General features: G+C 33.2%; 3 protein-coding genes across 5 annotated transcripts; 1 reads left to right on the top strand and 2 right to left on the bottom strand.

The window, feature by feature from the left end:
• Positions 1-2153: 2153 nt before the first annotated feature.
• Positions 2154-8794, bottom strand: CPL3 (C-terminal domain phosphatase-like 3). 2 transcript variants are annotated; one of them, XM_068629089.2, is made up of 12 exons: positions 7808-8794; positions 7577-7700; positions 7433-7488; positions 7272-7335; positions 5742-7169; positions 4863-5492; positions 4650-4796; positions 4287-4555; positions 4091-4202; positions 3752-4009; positions 3257-3303; positions 2154-3155 (listed from the first exon to the last, which is right to left on the bottom strand). In XM_068629089.2, exons 1-12 carry the CDS (start codon positions 8425-8427, stop codon positions 3092-3094), a joined length of 3819 nt encoding a protein of 1272 aa, XP_068485190.2. In that variant the 5' UTR covers positions 8428-8794; the 3' UTR covers positions 2154-3091. The 2 variants fall into 2 exon arrangements, with proteins under 2 accessions (XP_068485190.2, XP_068485191.2); XM_068629090.2 differs by having other exon boundaries at positions 7799-8741.
• A 4994-nt stretch (positions 8795-13788) lies between these two features.
• Positions 13789-14882, top strand: LOC137824472 (uncharacterized). The gene has a single exon (XM_068630124.2). The coding sequence runs from the start codon at positions 13946-13948 to the stop codon at positions 14744-14746; it is 801 nt and encodes a 266-aa protein (XP_068486225.1). The 5' UTR covers positions 13789-13945; the 3' UTR covers positions 14747-14882.
• Positions 14883-18165: 3283 nt separating this feature from the next.
• On the bottom strand, positions 18166-27194 carry LOC137826502 (RING finger protein). Of its 2 annotated transcripts, none has more exons than XM_068632481.2 (5): positions 26633-27194; positions 25745-26553; positions 25536-25586; positions 25299-25371; positions 18166-18626 (listed from the first exon to the last, which is right to left on the bottom strand). In XM_068632481.2, the coding sequence occupies exons 1-5, from the start codon at positions 26735-26737 to the stop codon at positions 18462-18464; spliced, it is 1203 nt and encodes a 400-aa protein (XP_068488582.2). In that variant the 5' UTR covers positions 26738-27194; the 3' UTR covers positions 18166-18461. The 2 variants fall into 2 exon arrangements, with proteins under 2 accessions (XP_068488582.2, XP_068488583.2); XM_068632482.2 differs by lacking the exon at positions 18166-18626 and adding an exon at positions 19913-20098.
• Positions 27195-27619: the final 425 nt, after the last annotated feature.

The raw sequence follows: 27619 nt of genomic DNA, 5'->3' as shown, positions 1-27619 counted from the left end.
AATGTGTTGAAAATAATTAAGTGGTGTAAAATATGTCACTGATTAAGAAGAGTGGTGGATCATAATGGGTTATGATGATTTGAGGTGCAATAATTATGATGGAGCACAAAGGGAGCCATATACATACATCCAACCTCTTGCCCTTTCATGATCTTTGCTTCTGAAATGATGATCATCATTATCCTTGGTTAATCATAATGTCTACTAAATTCAAATCAATCACTAGTTTAACATGTTTTTGAAATGCTGATTAAAAAAATATATGTTTTTGAAGTTAAGAATACTATTAGAGAATAGGAGTTACATGAAAAAGTGAGTGTGTTGGATAAGACAGAGAAGAGAATGAGGTCAAAATCACCTTTAGAATGGAAGTGTGTGAAGAGTGTTTCTCCTTTCTCTCTCTTTTTTTACAGTAAGCAGCTTTCTACTCTAACAAACAAACCAAAGTAGGGCTTTTGGGTTTGTAACACCAAGAAGGGTGTGTGGTCTGTGACAGAGGTCACTATAAAATATTCATTTATTCAAATGCACTAACTCTATCCTCATCTACATACAACTTTCTTTTTCTTTCTATTCTTTTTGCCCTACTACCTTGGAATATTCCTCAACTCAAACTTCATTTTTCAAGGTTTAATTTTATTTTTTGAATTTGAAATAAAATTTGGTTTGTCCATATAATTAAAAAAAATCATTTTTACTCCTCAAATTTAAAAAATTACAATTTTAATACCTCAAATATACTTTTTACAACTAAAAATATATATCATTATCAGTAAAGATCATGATTGGACAGTCTATATGTCCAAATTTGATCATATGAGTGGTAAACATCACCTTCGTACTAAACTATGTCTTCTTACCTGTGTTAGTTCTTTTAAGGTATAAATTGTACTTTAAAAAATAAAAAAAACTTACTGATGTGTATATAAATCAAGCAATCTTTTTTTTAAATCATAATTATGTGTATATAAATTTTTTTTACCATCTCAAGTGTTATTTTATTATGATTATTAATATATTTTACTATGTTTATTATATACTCGCACATCTAACTCATCTCCCTCTGCCTGCTAGACACTGTTTAATTGGTTGTTTTGTGAACATAACATTGTTGGGCTTGTACAAGTCTGAACTTGAAAAACAATTATGTGTAGATGATAATTGTTTCCTGCACCTAATCAACTTTTGAAATTCCAAAATTAAAGAATATACATCTGAAAAAATAAATCTGAAATGAATTGTTGTGGTATGAAAATAAAATTTGAAAACTAAAATCTTATTCCAGATCATTTTTGAATAAAAAAATGGATTCCAAAAAATGAAATTTGAAAACATATTCCAGAAACAAAATCTAGAATGTACTTTTATTCAAGCCACTTTTCTTTAAGGACATTTTTGTTATTTCATATAAAAAAAATGGGCTGCAGTTTGAAATTTGATTCAAATTTGGTTAGGCGCGGAAAGTAATTGCCCAAATCTGTAATGTGTACTGAGTCCAAATTTTGTCTCATGCACCATCCATTTCAGTCAGTCCAAATCTAACTCTCAAATTGAAGGCACAAAGTCGTAACAGCAGTTTAATATGTTAAAATTTATAAAAAAAAAATTTAAATTGACTCAATGTCTTTTTTTATTGGATCAAGAAAAATTACAGCCTCAGTAATTAACTGGTACCATATCTATGTGTCAATTAACTTTTTTTGATGAGATTTGACCAATGAAATACAATATGTTTAGTTTCTTGAAATATTTCCATGAAATAAAGTTGATAAAAAAAAATATTAGACTAACTTGATCCTTTTAAATTTAAAAGGAATAATTTATAACATAGATTAATTTAATTTATAAAAAATAAAACACTTTCTTTATTTTCTTCTCTTACTATTACTTATTAAAAATTTAAAATATGTGTAGGAAAATAGAGTGGCATGACACTTTTCTTAGAAGTGTAGTCCTATAAAGGACCCATTTATTTTTATGTTAATTGCGTAAAAATATAACACATCTTCAAACACTAGGGGCTGTTATGATTTGTTAAGATTGTATAAAAGAATGAGAAAAAATGTAAGACAGCAATATAACGTTAATATATAAAAAAAAAATTAATGAGTTTTAATGAGGTGCGACCAAGAGCAAACAAGGGATCAATAATGTTGCCAAAAATGAACAAGCACGACAACATGACTCTTAGAATAGGGTACAATTTGGTGGTCCTGTTTCAGTACTGCACAAGAATCTGTATCTTTATTATTAAGGTATATATACAGATAACGAATTTTATCCTTTTACTATTCTGGCCCCAAGGGCTTTAAATTAAATGTTGGATTAGAATTTTAACAAAATTTTCAAAATTTTCCAATCCGCATAAATTGAAGGCAATAGCAACCAATAGCTTTAGACTAAAAATCATTGCAAGACTTCTAAATGTTTCCTTTCATTTTCTACCCTTTGTCCCCTTCCCCCTGCAAAGCTTTTGTTGTTTTGGGGAAGGGAGTAGTGAATGGTGTGGTTTACTTTAATCCCTTCAAATGCTTTTACAGTGACGCATTGATATAAAAATTCAGTTATCAGAAATTCATTTTGCTCGGCCATGAATCTATTTCCAAAACGACTCAACTCATCTAACATCATCTCCTCCTTATGCCTCCCTACCTCAGCCTGAGTTCCTCCACATTTAACTCTCTTGAGACTGAGGTATTTAACTATCTTTCTGTCAGCAACAAATAAATTTCACACTCAATACCATCATCTCAGGCAAAATTTTCTGGTGGAACTACTCACAAAGGCCACCCCACAAAGCATCACTCACCTAGTCCCTAAGCCAGACAACCAATTCTGTCAAGCCTGCAGCACCAATCCCTTATGTCCCATGAATCACTGTCCTCCATTCAACTCCTCAACAACTGGCCAGTCATCTTAATAAAATTACATACACTCACCAACCACCATCTCCTTGGACACGGTCATCATGAATTAAAACAATCTCTCCTGACCAGTTCTGATCTAATGGTTTCACCCCCAAAATCATGTGATTCTTGATTTACGTTATCACATTTTTAGTTAATGAAAGAGAATTAGGTCGGTTTCTTTTTTATGGTTTAATGGCAAAATCTTGCTCATTCGCCCTCCTGTATAGCAATGCTGATGCTTCCACCCTGTTTTTTTACAAGGGAAGGGGAAAGAAGCAGCACATGTCAAATTCAAGAACTACAAAAGACAGAAGGACTAGCATAAATGTAAATTCTGACATACTCACCAGCCAGGATGGACAACAAATCTTCCAGTGGAAAGAGCCCAATTCACCTGCTCAAGTAAAAAGGAAAAAAAAAAAACAAGTAGCAGTTAGGAGGGCTTCAAATTCAATGAACAAAAACTAGGAGTGAAGATTTTAAAGCATGTTGATCCGGGTGGGATTATGGGAATAAGAAAAGAAATAAGAGTAGCTGCAGAAAAAAAAAAAAAAAAAAACGGGTGCCTTCTAACTGACATAAGTAAAATAGCCTTTCATTAATTGTATGTAAACATGGCATGGACTATTACGAGTGAGTTTAAGTAGCACGTACTGAGCAAATTAAACCACAAAATTTCATTTGCACTCAATTTCCTCATAGGTCCTATTATGAAGAATTATAGCATTGCAGAGTCTAATTTTGCTGACTTGCTTAATACAACAGATAAACAAAACAATGCATGGTTGTAGACACACAACACACTACCATAACGCACTGAGAGTTAGGACATAAAAATATACCTTATCAGTCCCCAGGGAATTCGCGACTACATGAGTAACTTGGTCATCAATCTGGTTGGTGCAAACAGCACCAAATTGTTCAGCGGTCTGCCACAAAGGGTGAAGGTGAGGATTTGCTTCACCAACAGGAAACACCCTACTAAATACTATACGACAACCAGATAAGATTTTTCTCTGCTCTGACGCTAGTATATTTCTGACATCAACTTCTTCTAAGGATTGCGAAGAAAAAAAGTTTTGATGTAGTCTCTCAATAACCTAATGAGGGGAGGGAAGAAATTATCAACTGGAATAACAAACCATCACAAATTAAGAGAATTTTTTTTATTAAAAACTCACTGCCAAAGAGGAAGCCAGAGTTCCAGCTTCAGGTCTCTCATCGTGATCAATCTCAAGAAGGGAAGGACCAGGCAATCCAAACTGACGTCTACTACAGGGGAAGTACGTATACCTACAATATCTTAAAAATTAGCATTGACCCAATATACAAAACCAAAAGAGAATTGCATATGTTTAAAACCTATGTTAGACAGACCTTTCCACCACTATCAAGTTCAATTTGTTATGAGGCCAGACCCTCACAGAATCATCTATGATTACAACTGCTGATTCCATACCCAAAACGCCTTCCAAATCTTTGCTTTTGGGAGCCCTCTCCTCACCATCAACTGAATCAGTATCATCACCTCTAGAAATAACTCTTCCAGCAAACAGAACTCCCTTTGGATCAAGTACCTTTGCCATTTCTGTTGCATATAGTTTGTTTCCCATAGTGTAAAGATGTAGCTCGTAGAGCTTACTAGCCTATAAAGCATTGGGGAAAGATGTGAATCTTTTAATTCAAAATGAAGCCCTTGTAATATACCATGCCTAAATTAAATAATAGAATTCATGTTACCTTCTCCAAGAAGTTCCAGATTCCTGGTCTGAGTTTAGTCCACATTCCCATATGAGGAAAGCGAAAAAGATGTCTGTGAGGCTTCTCACGGTCCAGTTCTTCTTTTTTTCTCAATATTTCCTCATGCACAGGATCAACTTCCACAAACTGAGAAAATGTTAGCATGCAATAACACAAACTTTAATCCAAAGGAACTAACTTCATGCAAATTACCTTGGCAGAATTAAGTAGTGTGTGATCTAGGTCCAATACAAGACACAATTTCCGAGCGGCAAACATTTTATTCTGTTCTTCAATCCTCCTTGCCCTCTCTCTCTGAATAGCAGCCTTCTGCTGCTCATCATAACCTTCAAAAAGATGCTCAACATCTCCCCATGTACTCTGGGATCGAGAGGTACCCGGTGCACATATTTCAGGAGCTGATCCTGTGCCAGCATGCAAGTTCTGAGAGTTTGACAGAACAGATTTTTGCTCCCCTCTGTCTACATTAAGGGGGACAGATGCAGAAGAAAAACCTTGAGCTGCAGGAGAGTGAGTAGATGATTCTTGGGAAACAGACATAATATCAGCAATGTTTTTCAGATTCCTGGTGAACTGCCGAGTAATATCAGGTGCGGCACCTGATTGAGTAGGTACTAATTTAGTGTCCATCCTACCCTCCAGCTTCTGGGCATTGACACTGTCCCCAGTTACCAGGATGTTAGACACTGGGGATACAATGGCTTTGTGTAGCTCATTCACTATGTTCCCACTCTTTTGAACAGAGTTGTTAGTGTGGAGAATGCGCCTTGGATCACGGGGTTTCATGCGAATCTTTCCTGAATAATCATCTTGTAGTTGTGCCTGATTCAGTCAACAGCATGAAAAAAATGTAAACTACAATGAACTTGAAGGGGATTTTATGACACTTAATTCAGTTTCAAATTCTCAAATCAATTTTCTAGTCTAAAGCTCATCCATAGTCAAGGATCATGATGCTAAAAAATTCAATTTAATCTTTAGAAGCAGTAGGAAGAAATAAATATATAATTGGATAATAGAAGTGAATATTCAAAAATTGACAAGACAAACAATCTCATTAAAGCATTTTACCGTAGAAGTTGATTGTGATGAAACTGGAAGCATTCCAACAGAAGTTTGAAGACCAGTGGCCATTGATGATACAATACTAGCAGTGGAGTCCGTTCCCATTGCCGAATTTGAGCTTGTTGGGTGCAGCATATTTGTAGCAGAATCAGCAGAATTATTCTGGGCATCTACTAATCTTTTTTGCTCCATAAGTAAGCTTAGCAACATGGTAGGATTTACAACTATATCTTTGAATATAGCAGGCAAGGAAGATGGCACATTATTACTTGTAATTGGTGCCTGCTCATTTCTAATGCTTGTTGCATTGAAATTTACAGAACCAGAGCTACTAACTGTATTCAAAGTCCTTTTGGGTTCAGGTGCAAATTTGTCTATTAAATGATTCTTCTCTATCAATTGAGTTCCAGGCCCAGTAATATCTTCCAACCAACCTCCACTTCCAGCTATAGTTCTTACTTCACTCGTATTATGCTCAATATTTTTCAATGAACTTTTTAGTCTTTTTGATACAGTTAAATCAAAAGAAGGCTCCTCGACGGCCTTTTGTTTCCTTGAGATTGTTGATCCAGCATATTCCACTTTAGGCATATTATGTGTCACTGTGAATTGGTTATCCACAGCACTTGCTTCAGAATTAATAAGTCGACGCCTAGGATCTCTACTTTTTGCCGAGCTTTTCACTGGGAAAGACCCCGATCCTGCTGCATCAACTCTAGAACTAATCAATCCAAGCAGTCTGGACTTATCCACGGAAGTAGCAGAAACAGGTGGCTGATCTAAAAGGGTTGGCTTAGTGCTTGTTAAAAAGCCACTGGTAGATGCACTAGAGACTTCCTCGTTTGTATCAACAGCCATATCATCACAGTCACCCGAAGGAGTTGGACTTGGAAGTTTATCATTTGTAAAAAGGGAACTTCGACCAAACTTCTGTTGATATGTGGAAACAGCTTTCAAAGCATCAGTTTCATACAGATGAAATTTAGAACCTTCACTGTCAACTTCCAACTTCCCAGGCTGCATCTTAGCAGCTGCTGAACCAGATTTAACCATGACCTCTCCAACAGAAAGTAATTTATTCACAGGGAAGCAGGAAGGTGCCTCTCGGGTTGGTGATGGTAAACTGTCTGCGTCATGATCCTTGTGAAGGTCTAGCAGAGGGAGCAGAACCCCTCTACCTTTAATACTATTTTGTCCAAATTTTAAAGCCCGTGATGCACCAATTATGTCACTATGCAAAGGCTTAATAGAAGAAACCAACTCAGTAGCTACTACTGCTTGATTTTCCTGAATCTTTATACCACGGGTCTGCACTTCTAGAGCTGAATTTTCCTGAGACTTTATCTCAGGGGTCTGCAATTCTGTCTCCATGTAAATAGCCTCGTTACTTCCTAAAGCACCAACAGAATCAATTGCAGTCATCATGTCCTGGATCTGATCGAAGGAACAACCGCATTTCAGATTATATCCCATCTTTGAATTTTCAAATTAAAAATTATGACAAAGATAAAAATTTCATTTTTCATTAAACGTCACCTCTTTTATATGCTCTGGAGAAAATAATTGAGCCTGTTTTTTATCCTTCGCAGATGAAAGCAACCTGACATGAAAATTATAGCCAAGGAAACATAAGTTAGTGATAGAAGACCCTTGAAAAAATTCACACCACAACCTAACAACTTGTATTTTAAAAAAACCTTAAAATGCTATTCTTGTTCTGTTCCTTATCCGAAGAGTCCATAGAGCGAAACACCTACAATAAATCATAAAACAATCAAGAAAAAATTCCCACTAGAAAAAGGAATGATATCAACAAATGCAGCTAATATTGTAGGTCTTACAGAATAAACCACTTCAATTGCATTAAATGACAATCGAATGAGATCATCCTTCTCAGAATCAGCAGGTCTAGAGAACACCTGAGGAAGGGCATTCAGCAGCCTACTGGAAGTTTGAGCAAATGACCTACAATAACAAATCACAATCAATTTAATTTGACGAACTTGTAATGTATCTCCAATGTCAACAATTCAGTGAAAAGGAACAAAACTCATGAACAGTACCACACTTACTCCGCCACATTAGCAACTGTAACACCCTCCAGAACATCCCTCACACCAAGCTGCTCGGAATCAGAAACACCCTTCTTCACACCAAACTGCTCAGAATCAGAAACAGTCTCAGAAACAACAGAAGCAGCCACAACACTCTCTGCCTCTGCTTCAGGGTCAGCATCAGCATCAATCTCACCCTCCTCCAACTCCCCTTCCTCTCTGTCCACATCCACAACCATCACCTCCTTAGGATTCACAGAAACAGAAGACGGTCGATTGGAGTTGTTGCTGTTACTATTAGCATTGGCCTCAGAGTCCAGTTCCATCACAAAAATATCATTCAAAGGCTTGTTCTGCACGGCTTGTGCCCAAGCAAGGTTATACAAACCCGAAGCATATCCCCGGCAAATAGTAGGGTACTTTGTGTAAATATCACGAACAGACCAAACCCTAGCATCACTTCCATTGGGCTTATTGTTATTATTCACCTTAACATCTTGCTTATTGAAATCTGCTTCCGAAATCTCTTCCACCGAAGCAGTATCCGAAATCTCACCTTCTTCCACATCCTCAACCTCCTTCCCCATCTTCTCCAATTTTCCCAAATTCTCACAATCCAACAACGATCCGAAAACCATAGAAAGCAGAGACAAACAACAAACAAACAAACCGCCAAGAATCGCACGATCTAAATGGCGGAAAAGTTTTACGAGAAAGTGATTAAATTAGGGTTTCAATTTGGGTCCTTGGAAATCTCTCGAGATTTAAGGCGCAACGCAGTGCTAAAAGTAAATCCGAAGTTTCACGGTATCGGATCTGTTTCGTGAGATCGGAATCGCAGAGAGTTGTCTTCAGATCCGAGGAGGTATGAAGCAATCAGGTTTTTCGAAAGAACAGAGAGAGAAAGAGAGAAACAGCAGTAACGATAATAGTGAAAAATCTTTACGATAATAATTGATATGAAAAATTCAAAGAAAATATTATACGCGGAGGTGGCGGAAGAATAGGGAAACAATGGAGCGAAAAAGGGTTTTATAGGGATACGATACGAAGGAGAATCTAAGTGTGATGGGCTTTGAATCTAGACCGTCCACGTCACTGATCCGCGAAAGGAACACCGTGGGCTTAGTTGCTTACGAACGAGAATGACCCAAGTACAACGTATACTATTAGGAGTAACGCTATTCCTGTGTTTCCTTTTTCTGTTAAATCCTTTTTCTAAACCATTATTTTCATATTTCCAATATCTTCTTTCACTAATTTATGCAATTATAAATACATATTTCTTTTATTTAAGATTATATTGTTTGATTTTTTTTTTATATACATACCCTCGTTCAAATGTTGTTATTTTTTTAATACGTGGAATGTTAAATACAATTTAAAATTGTGTTAACTAGAATATATTGATAAAATAATTTTAATCGAATATAAATAGGTAAATAGAAAAAATGATATTATTATTTAATCTGTTGCGATGTTATTATAAAAAAATCTATATGATTGTTATTATTTAGTTTGTTACATATTATTTTAAAAATAAAATATATAATTGTTATTATTTAGTTTATTGTATTATTATTTTAAATTATTATTATTTAGTCATTTTGGTCTAAAGTAGAGGATGACAAAAAAAATAAAGATTATTTTAAACAATATATACTACATTCTCGTATTGTTATAAACGTAAAATCTGAGAAAATAATAATATATTTATAAAGATTTTAATAATTACAAAATATGAAATAATCAAAATTAAATATTAATATAAGATAAGAAAAAATTTATTAAAAATAATAAAAGAAATTTATATATATATATATATATATATATATATATATTTTGTTTTAGTTAGAATTTTGACCACATTATCTTTTAGTATTTATTTTATCTTTCTTGAAAAAACTTTGTATTCCAGACTCAAAACCTACTAAACTAATTATTAATTGTATATTTTGCTTGGTTTATTTGATTTAGTAATATCTACAGAATCAAAACAATTGCGTGACTAAGAGGAATGGAAGATTTTATAATTAATTGATAAGCTTTTATATTTTACTATTTATTTTAACTTTTTATCTTTTAGTATTTATTGTATCTCTTTATCTTTTACTGTTTATGTTATCTATTTAACTTGTTATTTACTTTGTCCCTCTATCTTCTACGATATCTCTTTAATTTTTATTATTCATTTCATAGTTTTATTTGTTATTATTCATTTCTTCTCGTTATCTTTTAGTACTTTTATTTATCTCTTTTATCTTTATATATATTACTTTATTTTTTATTTTTTACTATTTGTTTCATGTGTAACTAAGTCCATTTTTTTTCTTAAACTTAAATTTATATACAACTACCTTTTTACTCATTTACTAAGCTAATCCATTAAAACTAAAAAGTTTATTTTATTACTTATGAATTTGAAACTCAAAATTGAAAAAAAAAAACTTAATTTCTTTCACAAACTTAAATTGACTAGAGTATGAACTAACAAAAAAAGTTCACAACAAACTTAAGTATAACCATTTTGTATCGAGTTAAATTGAATCAATTTTATTTAAAATTAACTCACTCTTTGTCATATATATCAGTATAATTAACTAATTTATGTAAAAAATAATTATTATAAGTCATTGGCTACTGGTATGATATAACTATATATATATATTAATTAATTAGTTAATGTTATTAATTCGCATATACTTTTTAACTTAGTTGATAACTACCTTAAATACTAAGATAAAGTATTCTCCTCGTAATTATCTTATTTGAAACCAAAAAAAAAAATCTTTTTATGGTTTGTTTGTTTTATGCACGAAAAAAGTCTTATTATTTATTCAGTAAAAAAAATTATTTTTTTTGTGAAACTTTATTTTAAGTTGTAAAAAATGTCATTTGATTTCATATTTATTTTTCATAAATATTTGATTAGGTAAATTATAAGTTTTTCATAATTTGTATACCTACAGACAAGTTAATGCATTTAATCATGTGAAGTGTTGAGATTGAGATATTTAATTACCTAAATTATATATTTCTTCTCAATTTTGTATACAAAAAATTATCATTTTATACAAAAATATTGTATAATTATAATTTCCTTAATTTAGTCATGTAGATTTCCTTTATTTCCTGTTTAACTCCTTATTTGTATGAGTAATATAATTTGTATGAATAATATAATATAAAAGCAATGTATTTGTATAAACAATATATATGATTAAAAATTATAGAGTCCATCTTATTTTTCAATGGGTTGCCCTTCATTAACATTTTTAAAGTAAAATTGATTAGAAGGATTTTTAATAATTTTATATTTTCTTTTTGTCTGAAGTAAAATATTGAAATGTCGTCTCAAAGTTTTAATTATTATATTTTCTAGTACATATTTGAAAGAAATAACTTAGGTTTGGCTGTTAGACACAGGATACAATGGCTTTGTGTAGCTCATTCACTATGTTCCTACTCTTTTGAACATATCTATTAGTGTGGAGAATGCGTCTTGGATCAAGGTTTCAAGCTAATCTTTCCTGAATAATAATCTGGTAGGCTTTGTGCCTAATTCAGTCAACAACATGAAAATCTATAATGAGCTGGAAGGGGATTTTATGACACTTCAAATTCTCAAATCCATTTTTTTAGTGTAAATGATACTAAAAAAATCATATATGTTGCATGTATGTATGGTTTGAATATTTAATCATATGTGCAATTATTCGCGCTCGTAGTCTTCGCGCTGCGCTCCCATAGCCCTTCGCGCTTCCCTGGCCCTAGCCCTTCGCTGCGCTCCAGTAGCCCTCGCTGTCATCGCCATGTAGCCCTCGTCCTCTGGCTCTACTCGCCCTCTGTTGCATGCATGTAGCCCTCGCCTTTTGGCTCCATTCGCCCTTTGTATATAACCCTCGTGCTGCGCTCTGCTTTGATGTAAGCATGAAATGAAATTGGCAATAATCTTAAATTAGGGTTTAGAATTTATATGTAATATCTGTAAGTAATGAAATTAGCAAATAAAAATGGGATTTGAGATAGTTGTACAAAAAATATAAAAAAATAAAACAACAAATAAAATGCAGTTGATCCCAATTGAATTCTTCATATGTTCTCTAAAGATTAATCATTTTTCAATCCTCCAACAAAGATAAATCAGATTGGACATGTACCAATCTTATTCAATTGAAACTTACCAGTAAAACATGCGTCTACTAACTTAATCAATACTCACTTTGTCTCATGCGTATGCTTATCTCCTCCCTTGAATCACGTGCCCAATAAAATTAATTAGAACCATGCGAACTACCTAAGAAACCAAAGTTTAAGATAAGAAAAACTCTTAATCATGCTTCCAAATCTATTTCTGAGATATTGTAGATTATATTTTGATTCAAAAAGCAATTTTGACTTTTGCATATTTAACTCATTCACAAAGGTAGATGCTTCATTCATATATTTTACTCTAAAAACACAAAATTAACAAAAATAATAGTTAAGGCCCAAATAAACCCAATTATAAATTTGAATTAAAACAATAAATTTATTTATTATTACAGTCCAATAATATATGATTAAAGTTATTAAACATGAATAAATATATGCTTATCAATGTTTGTGTCCTATTGTTTGTACTCTGCTTTTGGTAATTCTCTGTGGGATGATAGGTCCTAAATCACTTGTTGGTGTGTCTGGCCAAGTCCCGAGTCTTGTGTCACGCTCTTCATCATCCTCCTAAAATGTTAGGCTGACTCAGTAGGTGCTCTTTCAATCAAGAATTCATCATTATTTGAAAAAAAAATAAGAAATTATTGAGACTCAATACAAAACACAAGTTCAGGTACTTGACAATAACAATGGAGGATAATATATGCAATCGTAACTTCAATATGATTTAGTAGTCAAAGGAATTGTTCATGAAATATCTTGTCCAAATACTCCACAACAAAACGAGGTGATAAAACAAATGAATGGTCATCTATTAGAAGTGTTTATGCTACAATGATTAAAGTTGGGAGAAGCTCTCACATATGCAATATATTCTATCAATCGAACATCTACTATGTCTCTTTAGTATAAAACACCTATTCAAACACTTATAGATATAATAGTAAGTCCTATAATTGTTGAATTAACACACAAGTATCAAAGAAATAAACACACAATAGTGTGCTTATTGGCAATATTGATAACCAATGCTACAATCCATAAACTAAGTAAATGTTTACTACAATAATGTAGTTTTTTTTTATCTGATTTTGATATATTTTTTCCATGAGTTTGTAATTTAGGGAGAGAATTATGATGAAATTCAAACCTTTGTTCTACAATAATTTGATATTGACTTTAGATTGGAGAAAGAAAGTAACATAATCGAGAGTGTGTAACAATTTAATGACAACAACCATATAAGAAGAAAGAAAGAGTTTAAACATGCGAAGATCAAAGCTTATGTAATTAGAAGTATCATTGAGCTTATGCTCCTTACTTCAAGAGTAAGACCATATACCTCATAAACAAATTACATTTGTAATGACATGTATAAATTAATTATCTAATGTATCTATTTGTAACAATGTGCATGACACTTTGCAGTGGAAAAATGCTATGAATAGAATATAAGATCCTTAGAAATAAATGAAACATGAGAATTGATATATTGTTTAGTTGAAAAAACCGATAAAATGTCAATAAGTCCTTGAAATTTAATGTAAATAGTATAATTAAGAGATTTAAAGCTACATTAGTAACAAAGGATATACACAATCATATGAAATAAATTAGAGTGAAATATTTGTTTTCGGAACCAAAATTAGCACAAATTGATGAGTATTGTTATCTCAAACTAAGCCGAATGAATTTAATGAAATTCAAATTTTATATTAAATTTAAAGTGAATAAAATTAATCTTTTAGTAATGAAAATTAATTAATTAATTTGAGCATAGGTGCACAGGTGGCATACTCAATCCATTTCAAATATTCGCGACTTGCTCTGAAGACCACCAGAATATCTCTTTGGTTTCATCCACCCTTTCCAACAAATCCATATCATAACCATCCAACGGCGCAAAAACTTAGAAGGTGATTGCACCTTTGCACCCTAACGCACCAGAAAGCTCCCCATCTCCCTTATCCTGCGCACACCGCCACTGCCACTGTAACCACAATGGCCGAAGAGCCCGAAACCAACCCACCACCGCCGGACCCTCCAATTCTCTCTGCACCGGAGGCCGTGGCGGAAACGGCTCCGCCGGATGCAGCAACCGCGTCGCAGCCGAGCATCGAGATCGCTGCCCCTCCGGCGTTAGCTCCGAAGCGGCAACGCCGACCGAGCGTCCGTCTTGGAGAGATCGGCGACCAACGCGCCGCCTTACATGGCCACGACTCGCACACGCGCCGCCCGAGCATGCCGCCATGGAGCTGGCGGACTCCGAAGGAATCTTCCAGAACTTCGAAGGCGCGCTCCGTCACAAACCTCGCGAACGGCGGCGAAGAGTTCGGAAACAGCAACAACAAAAGGGGAAAAGCGAAGCGAGGAGGACCAGCAGCGAAGCGGTTGAGATCAAACTGGACTCTGAGAGCAACGACGGACGAGAACGGTGACGAGGAAGGTTTTAGGGATTTTGAAAATGAACTCGATCAGGATCAGAGTCCGGTGCACTCGGTGGAAGATAACGGTGTTGATTATTGGCACGTGGATAGGAGCGAGGATCCTAGGGTTAGGGTTTCAGAAAACGACGCCGTTGAATCGGAATCCCGAGAACGGAGGAAGAGTGATGGAGTTAGGTCTTGGCTTTTCGAGTTAGGGCTGGGTAGGTACGCGCCCATGTTTGAGATCCATGAGGTTGATGATGAGTTGCTTCCCATGTTGACATTGGAGGATCTCAAAGATATGGGGATCAATGCAGTTGGGTCCAGAAGGAAAATGTACAATGCAATCCAGAAGCTGAGGAAATGCTTTCCATGACCGTGGTGTAATGAGATCAAGCTGAATTAATGTATGTATGTATTATGTATGTGTAGCTTTTCATAGTTTCTCTGCTCTGGCTTTAACTTGTGGATAGAGAATGCACGCATGATAAGTATAAGGAATTTTTTGTTTATCTATGGTGAATGATCAATAGGGGGGTTAGTGACTGTGATTATCTCTGTTTTTTTGCCATAATTGAAATATAATATCTGCTTACCTGATCCGATGGTTTATATAATGGGAGAATAATGAATCTGATGAAGTGTGACTTGGTTTTGCGAAATGGAATTTTTATGGAATCATGATTTGAGAAATGTGTAGTGTCATTAAGTTTCCCACAATTGACGAGAATGATCTCTTCATTATACTTCTATTTTTCCATCAAAACATTGTCTTTTAGAATAACTCTGCAAGGCTGTTATGTTACTTGTTCATTTTCCACTGCTTGCCTTCAATGTCACATGTGTGCTGCTGATTGGCTTTAAGCCATACACTGTGAAGTGCTTGTTCACTAAATTGTCTTTTTGATTCTGCCAATTCTTGGTCCCCCGTAGAATCAGCAACCATGTTGATACACTAAAATTCCTATGTCTGTAAAATAATATAAGATTGCTGGCTGGGCAATTCTTATTAACTTTCAGCTACTCTATATGTATTCTAACTTTGGTACTGAAATAGGGGTGATCTTTTCTTTTTTCTTTTCCTGAAATAAGGGGAACATATCATGAGAGTCAGATATGATATTGTACTTATAGTGATAAGATTTCATGATCCTCATAGATAATTGGGTTCATGTTTATATTCTGCAAAGTGATTAATGAATAATCATATCTTCAATGGTGGTTGTGGAAGCATCTCCCCCCATTGTATACTTTGTAATGGATGGTATACTGTCTAAATGTTATGATCAATATTTCAACTATTTCAACTGCATTTTGCAAATGAGAAACTTAGCTGGTCTATGTTTGAAATTATTCATTGAGTTGGATTATAGATGAAACGACTGCAAGAGTTTGCCTGAGTGAAAAGTCTCAACAGTAAGGCGGTGAAAAGCAAGTGAGATAAGCTAGAAAATGGTTTATGGTGATTAGATTTGATCCGTTTTCTTGCATAGATTGTTACCTACTTTTAACTTTAAACTGGCTAATGTGCTTGTGAAGCTAATCATGGTTTCAAACACACTTTTTGAGTCCTCATATTGCTTTAAATGCAGTGCACCATTTGATAATATCATTAACATTTTGCCACCTAAGAAATCTGTATACTGTTTGATTGATTTAAAACGTTCCTCCTTGCAAACAAGTTAAGAATCTATTCAGCTTGATTGATTTAAAACGTTGCAAACAAGTTAAGAAAGAATCTATTCAGTTTGATTGATTTGTCATGTCTAGGTAAGGTAGGTTTACTAATTGTTCTCTTTTGTTATTAGAGGTTCCTACAGTTTCCACATAATGAATGAAATTCCATTTGCTTGCTTCGTATTTGGTCTCTAATATCCTTCTAGTCACAACCACACTTGCGAGAATGGACATATGTAATCTTTTCTCCAAACTAGGGGCTTCTTTTTGTACATCATAGTTTCTTTTGTCATTCCCATGGATCAATCAAAAAGACTATTTAACCTTATAAAAATACATTTCGTCGAATTGTAAAATATCTTTCAAATTTTACAATGTGGAATTTTTTTTTATAAAGTATATTTTGAATTATGAAATTTGGAATTTAATTTTTTCAAGAAAAAATATAATTTGAATAATGGAGTCTGAAATATATGTTTTTTGTCTACGACGAGTGCTACGACTGAGAAGAAAAATAAGGGGTGCTTGGTTGATATCGTTGTAAGAGGAACCACAATTTATAATATATATTTCTGCAGAGTAAAATTTAAAATTCAGTTTTTATGGGGAGCAACATCAATATATGGGGTGCAGAATGTAATGGCCTAAAATCCTTGAGATGTTGCAATTTTTTTAGGACAATTGCTTTTTGCACCCAATAAATGGGAACCTGTACCCTATCATTCAGATAAAATGAGCAAAATATCTTATGTAGTTTTTAAGTAGGAATGAGGGGTACAAGTCAAAATATATTTTGAATTTGGTACTCTGGAATACATTTTATATTTGGGTTTTTAAAACATTTTTCCAGATTCTAGAATCCTCTCTTGAGGAATTTTTTGTTGAGATTTTTTTTTCATAATGTATTTTTTTTTATATTCTGAAATTTCTTTTTCAAAATGAGATTTTTGTTTTTCAATTCTATTCCAGAATTTCATTTCCACAAAAATTTCTTATAAATTTTGTTAGGTGCAGAAAGCAATTGCCTCACAACTTTTAATGAGGTGTTGTTAAAAAAATGGTTAGTTTTGTTATTTTTAATGTCCATTATACACCTATGAAAATAACATAATATTTTTTGTACACAAAAAAGGTAACACGAGAATCAGGTGTTTTAAAAAGTTTAAATGATTTGTATATTAATTCATACTTTTAGAGTTCAATATTTTTAATTTGATTCGAAATATAATGGAAATCTGTGTTCCAGCTTCAAGAGTGAACATTTGGGCCCAATATTGTAAAATACAAACTAATATATGATCGATCAAAGAAATTAAATTTTCTATTTGATACTTTTCATTACTCATACACTCTATAACTTAGAAGATAATGGTATGACAAATATATTAAGAACATCCAAAAAAATAAACATATAATTGTACGAGAACCTCTCAAATATATAATACCCCGAAGATATTTTGAACGTATATTGATAAATGTTTAAATAACTAATTAAATTATGAATTAATTAATAAAAAAATTATAACTATTTCCCTACACGGAAAAATTAAATAAAAATAAGTTTTAAAAAATAAATTTAATTATCATATGGATTAAATTAAATACTATTTTAAAAACTACAAAATTATTAATATTTAAATTAGTTTCTATTATTAATAAATAATTTATTATTGATAAATAGTTTTTAATTTAATATTTAAATTATAATAATTAACCTGAAATTACTTATGCACAAGTTGCTCATAATATTGTTGGTGTGTGTATATACTTGTAGCCTGAACTACAGAAAGATTTTATGACAAATTCTAGATACAGTATTATACTTAATCAGAATCAAAGTTTACTTATTAAGAACTATATTAATAATAATAATAAAAATATACTTATACTTTTTTAGAAGGTTAGATTCAAGTGTAGTATGGAAAAAGTGTAAGTGTTTGTTGAGTGTCTTGACTTTTTATCTATTTTTTATTTATTTATTTATAAGGTTGAAGTATTTTTTAAATATTATTTTTAATTTAATGTTTATTTTGGTAAAAAAAAGAATTATACTTTTTAAAAGTATTTATCCTTTTTCTAGCAGCAGAATAAACTATATAAATGAGAATAAAAAGAGAGTAAAAGGGGAAATGGGTCAGTGGATAAAATTAGATTGAGTTTTGTGCTTGGAAGTACACTTGATGGCAATTCCTCACCCACCCCAAAACCCTAATGGAATGAACACTGTTTTGGGGGATACATATATGTGATTTTCCATAATCTCCATGTGAATTAAGAAATATAAAAAGGGGAAGAAAGATCAAAATAAATAATAATGAAAACCCATTAGAATAGAAAATTAAATTTGAAAAAAAAAAAGGGTTTAGAACTTTAGATAAGTTAACAAGATAGAATTAACAGCAGCATGAAGTTACTTAAGCAGTGGTTCTTCCATAATGGAGCACCATGACATGATCTGATGAGGTTGAGGAATCTGAAAGCAAAGCTCTTGTGCTGTCTCTGCCACTCCAAATGCTATCCCTCACATGCTGCAACGTCAACAAAGGTAAAAGTTGCTGCCCTCTGCATCTTATCTCTATCTGCAACAGTGATTCATTCATTCATTGCACATTTTCTAATATTCCCATTTTCATTTTTCACTATCATCTTCCTCACACACCATCACGTGCCTACACAGTGATACACATATCCACCACCACAAGAAAACAAATCCACACACACATACATGATGTGAAACAAAAAAGGTACCAAGAGAAATACAAACACACCTCATTGGCCATGGCTAAACTCATTATCATCATCACAACTTTCCATCTAGTGCGTTATTATAACAAATTATACTTCCACTGTTCATTTTCCAAATTTTATCCTTCTTTTTACCCTTTTTATCTTCATTGTTTTCTCATACCAAAACCCATCATTATGTTTACTTTCTCATATATAATCTCTCATCCCAATATTTACATCTTCCTTTACGCGACGCCTCGCTTTAGTTTACTTTCAAGTAAAGACTCCACTGTATAATCTATACATATACATACATATACATATATATATATATATATATATATATATATATATATATAGACACACACAGAATATGTCAAATGCTTATACTGAGTATTTGACTCTTACACATTATTAATTGATCTGCATTTAATTTAGATGCATAGAGCTATAGAAATTCTTGCAAACGAAGCACGAATCAAGAGTTTTCCATTGGACTACTATGGTTTTTAGCAGCAACAGAAACAAAATATTAAAGATGAAAATGTTAAAAACAAGATGGTTTTTAACAGCAACAGAAATCACTGATCTAGGTGGAAGTAACCAAATGTTAAAGAAGAAAATGGTGAAAATGTGTGTATATATATATATAGAGAGAGAGAGAGTTGAATGAAATGAATATGAGTATGAAGTCATGGTTTGTCAGTGGCTTACGTCTAGGGCCTACTTACGAAGGCATAAGAGATCTTTGTAACTTATACTTTACGCATAAGATTGATGGACAGAGGAGGGGCACTTTGTGTTATTTGATTTTAATGGTTGAGAGAAAAGTGATTTTCTTTAAGCCAAGAGAGATTCCTAAATCCTTAAGCATGCACGCATATTTGGGACTCGTGGAAATGGCCACCAAACCCACCATCTCAAAAACTGCCCTCTCTTTAATCATTATGAGGGCCCATTCAGACTTTCCTCCCAAGCCATAATCATCATCCCTTAGACTTCAGTCTTTTCTCTTTTTTCCATTTTCCATGTATTCTATATTATATATATCATATCATATGCTAATGCTACTCTTATCATAACCATTCTTCTCCCAAGAACCCTAATCACCTCTTATGAATAAACAACTGTAACGTACCATGTTATTATTATATCATGCAGTGGTGGATCCATGAACCACGGCGAACAATAATCTCTTCTTCCTTTCCTCCTCTCAAGGGACCTAATCACGCGTTTACAATATTACTAAATTTTTCATGCTCATCATGCACGTCTCCATCACGTTGCGCCACCCAAACCCTAATGCATGCCACCGTCAACATTACTACATCAAATAACACCCTTTTTCATTTTTCATCATCTAACTTCTTTCATCTCTCATATAAAAAATTAAAAAAAAACAGTAACTCCATATATATATATACATCCTTAATTAATTTAATGTCGTACCACCGGTTTGAACTCGACAAGGTATATTAATAAAGAACTAATTAAAGTGGCGTAGCCCTTTTATTTTATATATATCCTTCCAACTATGTTTTTTTAATGGTGCATGCAAATCACTCACCTACTTTTGTTGTTATTATTAACCTAAACAATATATTTTTTTTATAAAAAAATATAATTTATATGAAATAATCTAACTCTCTTACAAAATAAAAAAGAGACATTTACTACAAGAAAATTCCGACTGATTACTAGCTAAAAAAGACTTAAAATTTAAAAATCAAACTGTTGTTCTATGAACAAATACTAATATTCAGAATATGTTTCTTTTTGTTCTGCAGATGTGGAATTGATTTCCTTTAACTGAATTTTGATGCTGAATTGGGCAGTGTGGTGAGAGTTGGATTAAGATTTTGTTCTTATTAGAGTGTTAGTATGGAATTATACTGTGGTTGGTGGAAGATGCTGCCTACACATAATGGGATTCTTTCTTTTGGTTGCATTCCATGAGAGTGCAGCACTTGACAGTTTGATGGAGCTTTTAAGCCAAATAGAAAAGGAGAGAGAGAGAGAGAGAGAGTAAATGGAAATGGGAAGGGCCTACACTAGGTGTGGGATTTCAAGCGAAAGCGTGACGAAAGAAGAGAGAGAACATTGAAGGCATGCAGATAGGTATTGAGAGGTGAGAATGACAGGGTCCACGTGTGATTTTGGAAGCCCTAGGATATGATGTTTGAGTTAAATTAAGAACAAATATCTCGTAACCTTTTTGTATCAGCATAGTGGTGTCAACTAAGTAGGCCAAGATAAAGATATATCCAAGTTGAAGATGTGCTTTTACATCTTAAAGTCAATGCACTCTTTATAAATCACAAAAGCAACAAGGAAAAAGGGAAAACACAAATATAATAAAGCCTTCCACAATGAAACACATCTTTTTGCTTTCTTGCATTCATTATTGCCTTGACTATCTATTCTATATACACATATCCATGTTCATATTATGGTGGTGTATACATATAAAACAAACCACTTTGTTCTTTTCTAAACCCTTTCAATCTATTTCCTATTATGCTATATATGTTTCTGGTAAGCCAAAGCTTCACCCTATTTCTTATAAAGAGAAAAAAAAAACAAACTATCAGAAACTGATCATATAAAAAATATATCATCCTCACTTATCCATCATTTTCTTAATTTTTTCCTGAATTTAAGGTAGCAGAATATATATATTTAGAGTTTAAGGTTTAGGTTTTACGTCCGTTTTAACTTGTTTTCGGTTGTAGTTTTTAACAAGACTAATTCTATGTAGTTGGTTTGAAGGTGTTGTGTTGTAAGATAGTCTCACATTTTTTATATGGATTGGATAATTATATATGTATATATATATATATATATTCTTATATAGGGTTAAGTTATACTGGATCATGTAACACACTCATTACAAACCTAATGATTGAGTCTATAGTTAGAACTCAAAATGATGTGTCAACTATATATATGTGTGAGGTTTGCCGTTCCGGGCGGCATGGGAACTACATGCAAACCAGCTAACATATTCTTATATATTTTTAATGATGTCTAGTATATATACAACAGTCTTAGGTTGACTTCTCAGAACAAACAAAACAACATATATCAGGGAAAAAACAAATTCAAAACCAGCAGCCAGAGGAGTTATGTTGAGTGCGTCACACATTCTAATTAACTATGACAAACTTAGATTAATCTTATGATAATAAACTCTTAGTTCATGCCTCTCATTCTCAGAATAATCTTCTCCATATATCAACACCTCAAATTTGATCATTTTTCTGCCAAAAATATTTTTCAAACTATCCTTTTTTTTAATAAGCAAACAAAAGTAGTAGTCCTCAAAACTACAGAATTTTAGAATAAACAAATCCCACATACAACTCAATGACATCTCCCAGCATTTACTTATAGTTTTTTAATAAGAAAAAAAACCCTAACCATATATTCAAATATATATATGTATGTATGCATGCTGCATCATGTGATCTTCATACATTAAGGATGAGAAAGTGAATAATATGGTGTCGTAATCTGATCTCGAAAGCATGAGTTGGAATGCAAACATACTATATATATATATATATAATAATATAATAAAAAAAAAGACAACGAGGAGGGTTGACCGAAAAAGTAAGTTGCATGGAAATCTGACGAACAATGGAATGTCGATTTTATGCATTGTGCAATCTCGCATGATTTATTTTTTAGACAATTTGGTAATGCATACCATGAACGTATACGAGATTTTGCGTGGTGGAATACAAATTAAATTAAACAAATGGGTTTCTGAATGAAAGTGTTGTGGTGCATGTTCGATACATTTGACACTGATGCTTCTGTTTTTTCGTGTCAGTTTGGCATGAAAAGTCTAAGACCATTATTCTAATCCTAAACGTGTTCCTTGGCTTTTGTTCTTTAGTGGATAATACTTCTGTTGTTGCTAATACAGACAGAACAGATATTCAAGAGAAACAAAACCTAAACATAATATATAATATATATATGAGCATTGATATTTGGACACATATACATATCACACATATTATTTATCATACATGTATTTATATATTTTGTACTCTCTTATCCACTCATTATTTTCAAAAAAAAATATATTTTCTTCTAAATTTAATTTCCAGAGGCAACCTAAACCCACTCCATGTACAACTGAATATTAAACTCAAACGCAAGGTCTTGTGAAAATTTAGACCTTGTGGAAAAAAAAAATTCAAAGTATATTACATGCAATTTTTTTTTTGAATAAAAAAAATCCTATATTTCAAAAGGTAATAAATCATCAAGTTATTTATTAAAACCACGTTTAGAAAAACTTATTTTTTAAGAAGAAAAATGCTTTTCTTAAGTTCTTCGATTGAATTTCAAGAAAAACACGTTTTTGACCCCAAAATCAGCCAATTCAATAATATATAACAAAGATCAAATGCGATAAACATTGAGATTGAAAACACTTTCTGAAAACTACTGAGGGTAGCTAGAATAAGAGAGGATTTAATTAGTAAATAAGATATGATTTAATACCCAAAATGGCTTAAATCTTTTATAATATTGAAAACACTGAGGGAAGACTAACTATCCCTATAAAAGTTCACTTTCTACTGACTGTGTCGAAGTACACTTCAGAACGACACAAAAAAAAGCTCAATCTTAAAAGAATATTACAAAAATAATGAAAGTTCCTTTACTAATTTTGATAATCATTCAGTGTTCAAAATTGAAGTGGTTTATAAATGTTTTCATGATGCAAGAGTGAGTATGGTATGATGGAGTTAGTGCAAATGATAAATGAGTGGGGTGAGCACCTAATGATTGTACATATATAGATCTCAATTTTTCTCCTAGGTCAGATCTAGTAATTTGAAGGGCATGCATGAATATTATGATGCAGATTTATGTGTTGCTTCGTTTTCTCTGAGGATTCAAACCTTTTTTAGTAATTATTAGGCAACAAGTAGTAGTGGTGTTCGATGATGAAGTGTGCATGAAGTATTATAAAGTTCTGGGTCGACACACTATAATGCGCACATTCTAATAATATCACTCAATGCATAAATAGCCTCGTGCACATGTTTCATAATGAGCGTAGATCATAAGTATCTCAAAGTACACCTAATTTCTCAACCCAAATACTACTTCTGTACTTTAGACACTGTATCATCAAGTTTCCACAAAAACTCACAATCTCAACAACATATCTTGCATAAAACTTTTAATACTAGGGTTATACATACAAACCTCTTTCTACTCTACAATCTTTGTGCCCTCAGAGACTAAGAAAACCTATTTTACCTTTTAAGTTTTTTTTATCAACGAGAAAAGATATAATAAATACGTATCACTTTAGAGATAGTTCATCACTCTTAGAAAGCAAAAAAGACCCATATTTCAAAAAAATCCGAATTCTCTATCTTGTCAAAATTAAAATTGAAAAATCAACCTCGTCACCCTATTAGCAACTATGTGAATACACATATTTAGAATTGTAGATGATCATTTTGCTGTGTGCATGCGACACTCCTTAGGTATTATAACTATTCTATCCCAACATTTCAGTGATGATCTATCTATAAATCATAATTTAAGTATCTTTTATCTTCACCATAAACATTCTACTCATATATCTTAATCAGGTTTAGTTCTAGTTAAGATTTCAAATTTTTTAAACAATTTCTACCCTCTTTTCTACACATGGAGTGTAGACCATTTAATGTTACTTTCATGCAAATCAGTGGTAAGTCACTGAAATCATGAACTACTCGAGCATACGCACTGGTGATTATTACGATGGTACTGGGTATATATATATATATAGAGAGAGTATTATAATCTGCAACAGTGAAGCCAATATGAACAAGGAGCTTCCTTCGATGAGAAAATATATATAATTTTTTCCCGTGAGGTAATTAATTAGTAATTATATCTTTAATTAAGTTTCTCCTTTTGAACAGTTGCGGTTCACCTAACTAATAATACCCCAATTCCCACCACCAAACACAGCACAAAAATAGAAGGTTCTGTGGATCCTATGTGGAAGCTCCACACACACAAAAACACCATGATTCTAATGAAGTCATGTTACACCATGAGAATGAGTATGAAATGTAATGAAAAGGGAAATGCAAGAGAAGTTTTGAGAAATATACCCCTCACCTGCATACTTTTTTATAAGGATTTTAAGGGAAGAAACATATATTTGGTCCATCACTAGATAAACCAGCTTTAGTTCTGCTGTATCTTTCATCTTTCTAACCCCACTAGGTTTCTATTTTAATGTACTTTGGTACTTTTGATGAAAACGTAGTTGTATTTCCTTTTCGGACACTCCTATGTAATCCGCTATGTTCATTTTCATCTCTATAATTACATGCCTAATAAAGGAACAACAGATTAATGGGATTAAGTAAGAGAGCAACGATGAAAATCCCTAACACAAGCACATATGAGGAAGTAGATTATTATTATTACTATTATTAATTTATATATTTATTATATAAAAAGCTAAAGAGATGGTTGAAACTTGAAAGTACCTCTGATTCGCTTTCCAGTCTCAGTTTGCTAACCAGATACTTCAATAGCAACCGAACTGTCATCCTTCCGTCTCTGAAAGTTTACAAAGTCAAAAAGAAATGATGAGTTTGCAGCTTCAAATACGATCAAATCATGATCAAAACGACATTGATTACACACTGACAACAAAAGCCCCAACAAGCTGCTCAAGAAAGAGAGAAGAAACAAACAAAACAAAGCAAAGAAAAACCACTTACTTAATTCTAAGGTAGTTCTTAGGTATTTGTGGCAAGAATGGTTCTTTCCCTCTGCATTGTGCAAAATAAAAAACAAACTCAATTTCCTCACAGAACCAGTTAAATTGCACTAGCCTTGTTAGGTAGGCTTACTATATATATATATATATATATATATATATATATATATATATATTGGATGAAAAGAAAATAAAAAAATATTAGCTTACTGATTTTGAGAGGCTTGTAACATGAACCATATTCCAGAATGAGGTCTTCTGGGAGGATCAACAACTCGAACGGTGACATCGGAGCTTGGTCCTGCCGCAGCCACGTCATATTGATCAAACCCAGAAGAAGAAGGGAAATGATGAAAGGGTGTGGGAAAGTAGGATCCTAAGGGAGGCCTCAAAGAGGAGTGGCAAGTTTGTGATGAGGAGGAAGAAGAAGAAGGAGGAGGATGATGAGGTGGAAGAGGAGTGAAAGAGGAAGAAGAGGGCATAATAGGCATAGAAGGAGGAAGGAGTGGACCAAATGCCCAGTTCAGCATCTCTTGATGACCAAAGGCTGAGGTAATTGGACCACTAGCCATAGACATGGACATGGAAGAAGGCGACGCCGTTTGATGCTCAAAAACAAAAGAAGAAGAACCACCAAAACTAGGCCCTCCTCTACCGGAAACCGCCACCGGAAAAAATGCCGGCGGCTGGTCGAAGTTCCGCCGCAAGGGAAGCAAGTCTAACTCCACAGGCCCTGAACCGGTTGTTGCTGGAACGGTTCGATCACGGTCTTGCTTTGTGCTTGTCAAACCTATGCCTAATTGAAGCCAGTTATTGTTGTTATTGGTGTTGGTGTTGATGTTAATGTTTGTTCCTTCTACTTCTTCATCCTTTGAGGTTGAACCACAGCGACCAGGTTCAGCTTCCTCGTTGTCGTTGTTGTTGTGTCTGGATGATTCTTCAGCCTCAGCCATGATGTTCCTCCTCACCACAAAATCAGATCCTAATAAGCAATTGTAGCTTCCTTCAACTTCAATAACCTGGTTATTTTTTTTTATCAGTAATCAACAATAAACAATATATCCATATAAACCATTGTTATCAGCAATAAACAACAACCTGGTTCATAGCACTAGTCGTTGTTGTTGTGTTACGGCAAATAACATAATCACCACTCCTATTAATGTTCTGATGTTTCCCGTTTTGAGAAGGAACCATGGTCATATTGGACTCACTCCACAGACCAAGAAAAAACCAAATCCAATGATGTCGATGGTGTACACGTGTCTGATCTCAGCACAATCCATGAGAAGAAGAAGAAGAAGAAGAAGAAGAAGAAGAAGAAGAAGAAGAAGAAGAAGAAGAGAAGGGGTTTGGAATCTGGGGTTTATATTGTGGAAAAGGAATTGCACAGTGGTTTGCCATGATCGATACCATGATGAATAAGGAAGAGAGTTAACAGTAACAAGACAGCCATGAACTATGCAAATAATCCTCAGTAGCCGCAGCAAGAACAACAAAGAGAACTAAATAATTCTTTCTTGCAAATCTCACTTTCCATTAATTCTCTTTGTTTGGACGCTTGTGGGATAGAACTGTTTGCAGAAGCTATGAGAGAAAAAATAGAAAAAGAGAAAGAGAGAGAAAGAACGAGAGATGGTGGTCTCTCTGTCAGTTCAATAAATAAATAATTTTTTCTATACTTTATATTTCTATACATGTCTTTCAACATTATTCTATAACAAGAGTTTGTGTGCCTGAATAGTTTTATAATTTTCTTAAACTCCAATGACGATGACTCCGATTAAAAAAAATTACTTGCTCAAGATCATCAAGTTGAAATGCCAAAATGTTTAATTAATCAATCTCTTTGCTAAGATGAACACATTTCCTCTTATAAGGGTGACGTGATTAAGTAGTTATGATGTATTAATTAAACCTTGATCATTTATAATATCTGCAAAACCAGAAATGTGATAACTTTGTGTCCTTTTTCAACAACTTTTTTTGCAAAATGCCTATTAATTAGTGTGTATTTTAATATTGGGGTGGACAAAGAGAAGGGTCCTGCCAGCGAACAGTTTTGGGCCATGTTCCGAGGAGAAA

The sequence above is a fragment of the Phaseolus vulgaris genome, chromosome 8 (assembly GCF_051622355.1).
Source record: "Phaseolus vulgaris cultivar YP4 chromosome 8, ASM5162235v1, whole genome shotgun sequence".
Taxonomy (NCBI): domain Eukaryota; kingdom Viridiplantae; phylum Streptophyta; class Magnoliopsida; order Fabales; family Fabaceae; genus Phaseolus; species Phaseolus vulgaris.
Note: the sequence above shows the minus strand (reverse complement) of the source record. Positions and strands in the feature narration are given on the sequence as shown.